Source organism: Beta vulgaris, chromosome 5 (assembly GCF_026745355.1).
Source record: "Beta vulgaris subsp. vulgaris cultivar EL10 chromosome 5, EL10.2, whole genome shotgun sequence".
Classification (NCBI taxonomy): Eukaryota; Viridiplantae; Streptophyta; class Magnoliopsida; order Caryophyllales; family Amaranthaceae; genus Beta; species Beta vulgaris.
In genome coordinates this window covers 10107395-10117026 of record NC_079206.1, presented here as the reverse complement: position 1 = coordinate 10117026, position 9632 = coordinate 10107395, and the positions used below count along the sequence as shown (strand labels likewise).

Below are 9632 nucleotides of genomic sequence, written 5' to 3'. Positions count from 1 at the left end.
CATTGGAGAAGTGACCAAATGGTTTTCTAATGGAAACTACTTCAAGTTTATTACTCCTACACAGTACACGGCTACACCAGCAAGTTTTAGTATTAATTTTGAAGAATGTTGATAATGGTGACTAAATGAGAATAGAATAGTCATTTTTCATGCCAACTAACAAACAATACTTAAAAGAATGAACATATTGATACAAAAGTTGCCTTAGCACTTCTGCTATAGCAATGAGTATGTCAAACAACCGACACCCAAGGCCTAATGCTAGGCGGACTAATCACTCAAAAAGAATGCAATTTTGAGCCGTAGCTACATAAGCTGCAAAAAAGCATTTATAAACAATTGGAGGTCATCAGAGTATTCTAACTGATATTTACATCAATCTAACTCAGATTTCGTTGACCAAAATCCATTCAGAGAAAAATGAATTTATCCTGATGTTACTTTGAGGATAGTGTGATCACAATCTAGGCAAAAACTCATCATCTTCTCCATCTCTTAAAGATCCAAACTTCTCCGCAATAGCATCTGTATTGTTGAATCTATGCCATCTCTCACTCTCAGATATGTCACCTTCTTCACTAGTGCCATTTGTAAGTCCTTTAGTTCGTCTCCTGCATATGCAAGCAGCTGGAAATTCATGGAATTCGCCTCTTCCTGGCTTCATTTCATCTGGTTCACCCATGAATCCCCTCTGGGCTGACTTAACCTTTTTAGCAAAAATGCGCCAATCCATTGTATCCCTTGACATGAATAACGCACTAAGCCTTTTTGCATTTGGTTTAACCGTCCTCTTGTGACCCATATATCTCCTAAATAAATGGCCGATTGCTCAGAGTTAGGTCTCGGGAAGTAAAAAGTCATTGCACTATGCATCATTAACCAAAAGGTGAACGAAACCAAAAAAGGACAAGATTTGCCAATTTCTACAAGATAAGATTTGATTGATCGCTTTATCTGAATTCTCATGTTCCATAGTCCATCAATCTTCCCCTCATCTAGGTAGCTTTTTTCTTTTTTTTATTTTGGGGTGAAAAGGGAAGGTTGGGGTGTTTGCTACACCAGTATTGGTGCTAAAATTATAGCATTTAAAGCATAATTAATATGAGAGTATCAAGATGAGCCTTACTTCTATATAAAAGACCTCATAGCTTCTTAACATTAATCATCTTTTCATGTCTATTGTTAAAGACAATGCCAATTTGACAAGTTATTGGCAATGGCATTCTAATAGAAAGCAAACATTCTTATGTATATATAGCATGCATCTTGTGGACAATAGCTACATAACAGTAAAACACGCCCAGAATTATGCAGGTTTTTTCAATTAAGTACCAACATTGCTATTTGCATGGTCAAAGAAACTTCTATTTTTCGTCGATCGAATCATGTAAACTCTCAGAAGCATACATTCAACAAAGTATTCAGTATAGATGCGCAGTGTAGCCATTTAAGTTAACACTGTTCTAGTGCACTTTACATGTGTCTTCCAACTTCGAGTATGGATTCTTAGCCGATGCAAGTGTCGATGTCCAGCAACTCCCCACCCCTCTTCTTCCTCCCAACTCCTATGTGTATGTTTAGTCTGTTTACCCTATTTGTTCCTTACTTTTGGATATTTTTTTCTGTTTCAACTATTCATTAATTATTACTGCTAAGCTTATTTTCTATTATTATCCAGTTAAACTGTTTGTCATTTTTAGCACTTTTACTGAGAGCCATTTCAAAAAGGTGTCACTTGTGTCTTTCAGAGAGGTTTGCTACTTGTATATATATATACCCCCAGAGGCACAGCCACCCGGACTCCGCCAACTAGATGAATCCATATTATATGTTGTTTCTTAGAATTCCTAATACAATTTTCAATCCTCAAGCCTGTGAACTCTACCTGCATTTCAATCTTTTCTCTACTTTTTCTGACATGACATTTCAAACTCTTAATGGGCAGCGAGACAAGAAACCTTCATCAACAGGTATTACAAATCTTAACGATGTTTGCTTGCAAAATTAGGCTAAGAAATTTGAGTCTTACCTGCGACCTGCAAGTATTTTTGCCATATTCCCATTGTTGTTGGTGACAAATACATCACTCTCATCACATACTATGTAGTCAATGGCAGCAAGACGAGAAGAGTAGGGCATCAAAGATTTCAACTCCTCACCAGCAAGGGCCTCTTTCGTGTTAAAGTTTGGGAAAAGCTCCCGAAGAGGTTGTAGAGTTGCTTCCCCACCGTAAATTTCACCAGACGCAACATAAAGGTAGGTATCATTCTTAAACCCAAGTGCTCGTAGCAATACACCAACTTCTTCAGGAGTAAGTGGACATTTTCCTCTTTTACGCTCTTCAAGAGGGCTCAAATCCTAGACAGCATAGAGAATATTAGCAAGAAGAAGCTTAAAATCATGAGCAAAATAAGAACCATTTGCTTCAAAATTATCACAGTTACTGTCTGAGAAGTGAGAAGACACTATGATTTCCTTATATGCATCAGTTGGCAAGTTGACATTTAAATTAAAATCAAATCCATGAGTTTTAACTTAATATTTCCACAATTTATCAAAGAGGTATCACAGTAATTTTCAATTTACTAAATTCCAATTGGTGTTGGTTAAACAATCAACTCTGTCGTAAGATCAATTCTAATAGACTTATTTTTCGTTTTGGTAATGATATTGGGCCTCATCCAGGGTACTCCCAGCACAGTTTTGAGCCCAGGCACCTTGACGAAGGGGAAAGGGTACGGAAATCCCATCCACAGTTCCCCTAGATAGGACTTGAACTCATGAACTTAAGGTCACGAGCACATGCTCAAACCACTAGACCAAGACATACTTGGTAAATTTATATAAATACTTCGAAAACTATATGGATTACTACCCAAGACCGTGATAAGAAAACAATCGAACAGAAAGAAAAACATGAAAAGGATGAGAAAGAATGAAACTCACTGGTAACGTGTCCCATCGTTTCCTGATTTCACGAAGTTCATTCATTTCCTTTTCACCCCCACCATAGTAGCACCCAGAAAATGCAAGCATATCAGGTTCAAACCTGCAGTAGTATAGGATTAATATAAATTGGTGGCTTGAAATTGCATCACCTTTATTTGCACATATTTTTGTTTTGGGTGCATTAGCATAGGTGTAGAAATGAACACATCAAAACTGGCATGATGTGACTGACATAAGAATTGGCTGATGCATGAAGAATAATGAATATGAACATTTAAGTACAGCAAAGCTAAAATCCAACTTTTCCCCCCAATATAATTGCCTCACTAATAGCAGCGTCCGCTTTAAATAGCAGTCGTGACTCTTGAGTCAATGGTGGAAGAAATTTAAGTGTAAAATCCTTCTACAAGACAAGTGAGCAGCCAACTATTTAGGACCTTCTCAAAAAATATTTTTTTCTTTGTATGGAGATAGATTACAACCAGAAAATAGGAAAATATTAAATTTAATAAATATAAGTTTTGCCCCCCCCCCCCCTCGCACCCATTTTATAAGTGTTCCACAGCAAGATCAAACAAACCTCAAATGAACTGCAATATATCGCTTATCCATCTCACGCATTTTCATCACAATCCTTGAACCAAGTTCCTGTATTGGTTTTGTAAATCTTAGTGCGTGAAAATTAACTCGACAACGCAACTTCTGAAGCTCTGGGTCAAGGTCATTGGCTAGCCTGTAGTCAAACTTGTACAGCTGCACAACCTGCACATTTTTAAGTATTATTCGTAAGCTCCTCAAAATCAAAATGCAAGCCTAAGCTTAATAGGAAGTTTATCTGAGGACGGACGGCGTATAATGGAACTATAGTTAGATCAATATTAGGAAGCAGAAGATTAGAAAAGTTCTCTTACACGTCGTCTCAATAGTATTGGCAATACTAGCTCTATATAATCTTCAGGAGTTGATTTTCTAGGAACTCGCATAGTATATGGGGGCTTTTCCATAGATCTCATGACTTTGTCAGGAATTCTTTTCACAATTTTCACATCCTTTGCAAGAGAAGATATGAACCAGTCAACATCAAAAATGTCAGCGAAGTCACTGCATACCAAGGAAAATGGGGACGTAAGACAACCAGCATATGGTCACATTAGTCTTGGAGAACCATGCTCTATTTCATGATAATCCACATACCTGTCGTCTTTCCAATAGGAATTATGGTCCAATGAGGGAACAACCAGAGTAGCATTAAGTATACGAGCTACAACGACAGCATCTGTTATCTGTGAAAAGGATAAGACTGTAAATCCCAATAAAAGGAGCATGAACAATAAACAAGGAAAGTCACAAGACCTATTGCATATTGAAAGATGAACAGAAAGCATGAAAGACCTCCCCACTTACCCCAGTCCTCTGCTGATTCAACCCTCCACTGGTTGCAATAAGCAAATAGCCATTTGAAAATCGTTGAGGAATAGCAGCTACATTGAATCAGGCAGAGCATTAAATGAGGTACAATAAAGTAAGAACCCAACTCAACTCATGAAAATCTAATTATACAATTTCAAATTCATTGATTAGCCATTTCAAAGTTCGAAAAAGCAGTAGGAAAAGAATTTGTTAAGATGAGATGATATTCTGAAGTAAACTTAAATTTTTAACTACCCTGATTAGTTAAAGCACAAGAATTAACTGTCGCCTACAAAAAGAAAGAAAAAACAGTTCAGCTGTGCTACGGTCAGTGCAGGGTGTATTAAGAGGACTCAGGACAGGCATCAAACATTCGAAGTTGTTCATCCACAAACAAAAGGGCAGAGCTTTTCAACACCAAAAGGTTCCCTTTCCCTCCATCTGTTTCTTCTTATTACCAATAAAACATAACAAATGTCATTTTGAAGTTCTCAAATATTTAACATGAGATAGCTAACTGATATACTTACTTCATAAAATACCATTTCAAGTCAAGATGCCCTATCAACTACTGGAAGAAAAGAAGTAACATTCAGCTGTTCCATGGTGGTCAATGAAGGGTGGATCATGTGGTGGTAGCACACTAAGTTAGTAATTCAAAAACAAGATGGTAAGATTTTGTAACACCTAATTATGTTTTCCCTCTTCTCTATGTGTTTCTTCTTGTGGTAGCCATTTTATTTATATTAGCCGTTTACGATGTCATAAATGACTTAAAGGACCAGAGTCCCGGACAGAAAATGATTTAATGAGCAAGTCATCCCGCTGACATCCAGAATGTGTCGTACATAGCGTTTGTTTTCAACAGACTTTTCTGCAATCCATGTGTCAGAATGACGTTGGAGATATAGACTGGAACAGACTGAAGACGGGAAAAGTGATACCATTGATCTCCAGAAAGTGACAGAACCTCTGTTTTGTTTTTAAAAAATTTATATATTTACAGGTATTGGTTGTGCAAGCAAGAACAGAATGTCAAAACTGCCCTCTTCACAAGTCCAACTGCCTGGGCTAAGGCTGCATACATCTACATCACTTCCTTGATGTTGCATTACTCCACTTGCCAAAATGTATCTTCTACATTTTTAAATGCCAACATCCACAGAAAAAAAAAAAATCATTTTTCTCTGATATGACATACACTTAGATTTCACTTCACTTCTTATCATCTGTCGGAATAGTCCCCTAAGCAAAGCCAAGACTATGTAAATCTGACCCTAACAACCCCGCTTCAGGTGGCAGCAGGCACAATACCCTAGGAAGATACTAAAGACTCCTGGTGGAAAACAAATGCATCAGCTCAATGACACTGTAAGCATTATGAACCGTCTGAAAGTCTCCTTAGTGATCTTAGATTGATCAATCAATCAGCAACCGAGAGTAACAAAAGTTTATTTTACTTCACAAAGAGCTCCATATGAACATAATTAATGCCAAAAAGGCCAGATAAATATAGAATAGTTTCAGAACAGAGTAAAATCAGCGTAAGTTCATAACCAATTAGAAACCGAGTATCAAACCAAAAACCTTAAGGAGTAAAGATCACAAAAAGAGGCAGATAATATAGGAGCAAAATAATTGCAGGACATGCCAATGTGTTCTATCACTTGGTTCACAACTACAATACATGTTCCCAACAGATGCAAAAGAAATGACAAAAAATTATTAATCGAACATTGAGTAGAACTAAAAGCTTCCATTAACCAACAGAGGCGAAGAGAATAATGAAGAAATAGCAAAGGCAGCTTTACCCAGGAAATAATAGTGACTTACAACGAAAATGTCGGCCTCTTCTACTGCATCCATAGTAAGCATCCGTATATTTTGATTTCCATATATTTATTGGTTCATGATGGCTCCTAGCCTACAAAACAAAGCAATAACGCTACTTTCATACACAAATATAATCCATCTTCTTTACAAAAATCAGTTTCAGTGCTTTGTTATGCTAGGGTAACTAGACCACGGAAAGGGAAGATGTGGTTGCCATATATCAGCAACCAAACACAGCATAAGGAATACATGTAACCCCCTTGCTACGCTAGGTTAACTTGGCCATGGAGCAAAAGAAGTAGTGACTGAACACAAGCAAAGGCATAACATTGTAGAGAAATCAAAGAAGTAACTTCTATTGTCGGAACACGAAATGCTTCCTTTTCTCCTTTTCGCAGTCAGCTAGGTCAGCTAGCCAACTAGGTGGAAGATAAATTTCAGCTAGAATGTGTTTAAGAGACTGCTTAACACCTCAGAATACAAGAAGTTATGCACATTCCAGTATGCAGCCTACTTCCACACATTACTCTCAAAAAATTAAGACAAGCTCAGGCAATTCCAGGTCATGTTCAATCAGTCTAAAATTGTTCTCCATTGCCCAAACCTTGTATTCTAAAAAGAAATTACATTCCTAAAAAAGGTATTAATTTATTCAAAAAAACCAATATAATAGAATCACCAAACCTAATATGGAAGGCATTATGTTATTGTAGTTCTAGAGAAAAGTAGATAGAAGGAGATGATGAGAAAACGACAGAGATTTACACAAAGCAACAAAATTTCATTTTTAAGAAGGTATACAACTGAGATTTTCCAAGCTGATTCATTTCTCAAAAAGGAAACCCATTATTGCGTCATTAATCTCACTTCAATATTGCCAAAAATTACTAGAAATTTTCCAACCTGAAAGCCAGAATTCAGTATACGTTTTCACTTATATACTATAAATCAAATCAAATTTCATAGAAAAAAAACCAGCAAAATTAAATAAAATTCAAAGTAAGAAACAGAAAGCAGCTCAGCATTTCATTGATGCATTCCAAATTCCAATTTATCATCCAATCCCATGAAAAGAAATACAGCAAAAAACCCAACAAACCCATAATTTCATTTTTACTTTTTTACCATAAAAAGTGAAAATAATTAAAAAAAATAAGGCAAAATGAAGAGAGAGAAAAAGTACCCATTTGGTGATCAAGTGAGGTTTAATCAAGCGGTGAGAGTAGTACTCAAGATCAGAAACAACATGGCCAGTAAATAAAGAAATCAAACCAAGTGCAAATAACATAATCCCACAAACAAAAGACCATGATAATGGCTTCCTTTGAGATTTCCAGCAAGAAATATGGTGTTTTTGAAGCTTCAACAAATTCTGGTCTTTGAGATCACTTGTACCATTTCCATTACTAATGTTGATATTAACATTCACATTACCATTCATTGTTGTAGTATTTACCAACCCAAATTCCCCCAACGCTGGGTTGATTCCTGCAACACCCATGTTTTTTTTTTCTCAATCAATGAACAATGATAATAATGAATTTGTTCTCCAAGTTTCAAAAATGTATTGGAACCCTAAATTAAATTGGGGGGGCACTGAAACTGTGAAAGAAGAGCGTTGTACAAAATTTGAAGCAGTGCCCAGTTATAATTATGACTTTACATGTTGTGCGTTTGAATTTAATGGAGGTGATCTAAAGAGTTGAGAGCTGGGTTTCAGAGTGTGGGTACTAAAGAGGAGAGAGAGAGAGAAGAAAAAAGGCACATTTAAGTGGTAGGGTGTGAAAAAAAAGGGCAAGACAAGAGATGGACAAGGAAGAAGTATTATTTATTACTCACTCGACAACAAGTATTACTCTTTTTCCAAAGATATTTTGGTAAAACTAGTTTAATTTCACTAATTATCTAAGGCACCATATCAAACCTAAAATGAGATTGAGGGATAGCACAGTGATTAGAGCTTTTCTCCCGATTTAGAAAGTCTTGGAATTAATTCTCATTTTTAGCAGGTTGAAATTCCCTTTTTCCCTCAATTTGTCAAGGTTTCTCCTTATCTTTTTTTTAAAAAATATCAAACCTAAAATGAGATACTCTATAATTCTTTTCCTCGAGTTTTCATTTTAAGATTACAATACCTAAGTAAAAGACCAAATTTCTTACTACTATTTTCCCTTTTCAACAAGTCGTGACCGTTTATGTAAGAACTAAAATCTCCAATTCTTATGAGGGGTATTGGTTGAGAGAATTTTGGGATAAAAAGATAGGTTCGAGAAGAATAGAGTATTTTTACTAGACCAAATCTGTAATAAGAGTTTTTGGTTGAGACTTGAGAGAGTATTAAAAGAGCGACTTGAGTCCAAAGGCTAATTTCCAAAAAGTTACTAGTAGGAACTTTTTGGAAGAGAGATTTGTGAATTTAGTTGTGTAATAAATAATATCCTAAAGTTGGTCAAATTTACTACCTTTTACCCAAAAGAACCACCAATAAATTATTCTAATATTTTTATTGGTCATTTCACCTAATAAATCACCAATCAGTTAATGATTATCTACCAAACACTTTCACACATACAATCTAGTAAAAAAAGCTATAAAATTAGCTAACCACTTATGCAACTAATTAAAGCAGCTAACCTCTAATTGCAAAATAAGGCCATAATGATTCGAAAGAATCTCGTCTCATTTAAGATAAAGGTTTTAAAATATGGAGTATATACTTGCACAATATGATTTTTTTATATTGGATTGTGTTTTGGTTTGGACAAACTTGTAACCACTACGAAAAATTATTGCCAAATGTGACCTACGAACAAGTTTCTTGTTAAAACTTTTCCAAAAGGAAAAGGGTGAATTTATTCCTAAAACTCGACTCCAAACTCTAGACTGGGCCACGTCATCTTTTCACTACTTATTAATTTTACAGACTCACTTTAGACTCATTCCTATTTTATACTTTATCCTTCAGAGTCTCTACATAATATGTTTTAAATGAATTTAACAAAAAAAGAAAAAGAAATGACAAATGTCAAGTTATAAGTGGCCTAGAAATTTAACCTCTTGCATGAAGTCATGAATTATCAAACCCACTCCAAGAGTCTAAGACTCTCAACTTTTTATTTCAACATTATTGCATAGTCTTAGCTCAAGACTCTTGGTCTTTGCTCAAGACTCTGCTTCAAACTCCCAATATTCATACTCTTAAGAGTTAAGACAGACACGAAAGGATCAGTTTTTATGAATCTCATGTGAATTTTTCCAAAGGAAATAAACTACGTTTTATTTTTAAATTCTTAAAAATTAGGTTAAATATAAAGATCGGTTTAGGAATTAGGGGTGACTTAAGTGATGAACTTTCCTATCTTTCGTAGCAAAATTTAGGATTTAATTCCTACCTAAGCATTTGCTTGGGATTTAAGGAGGAGAGCCAAGAGATAAGTAGG

At 35.6% G+C, this 9632-nt stretch overlaps 1 protein-coding gene across 2 annotated transcripts; it reads right to left on the bottom strand.

The window, feature by feature from the left end:
- Positions 1 to 170: 170 nt before the first annotated feature.
- LOC104892758 (hypothetical protein) lies at positions 171 to 7997 on the bottom strand. 2 transcript variants are annotated; one of them, XM_010678745.4, is made up of 9 exons: positions 7376 to 7997; positions 6193 to 6283; positions 4354 to 4430; positions 4144 to 4232; positions 3861 to 4050; positions 3530 to 3711; positions 2947 to 3049; positions 2030 to 2358; positions 171 to 809 (listed from the first exon to the last, which is right to left on the bottom strand). In XM_010678745.4, the coding sequence occupies exons 1-9, from the start codon at positions 7691 to 7693 to the stop codon at positions 458 to 460; spliced, it is 1731 nt and encodes a 576-aa protein (XP_010677047.2). In that variant the 5' UTR covers positions 7694 to 7997; the 3' UTR covers positions 171 to 457. The 2 variants fall into 2 exon arrangements, with proteins under 2 accessions (XP_010677047.2, XP_057250939.1); XM_057394956.1 differs by lacking the exon at positions 7376 to 7997 and having other exon boundaries at positions 6171 to 6274.
- Positions 7998 to 9632: the final 1635 nt, after the last annotated feature.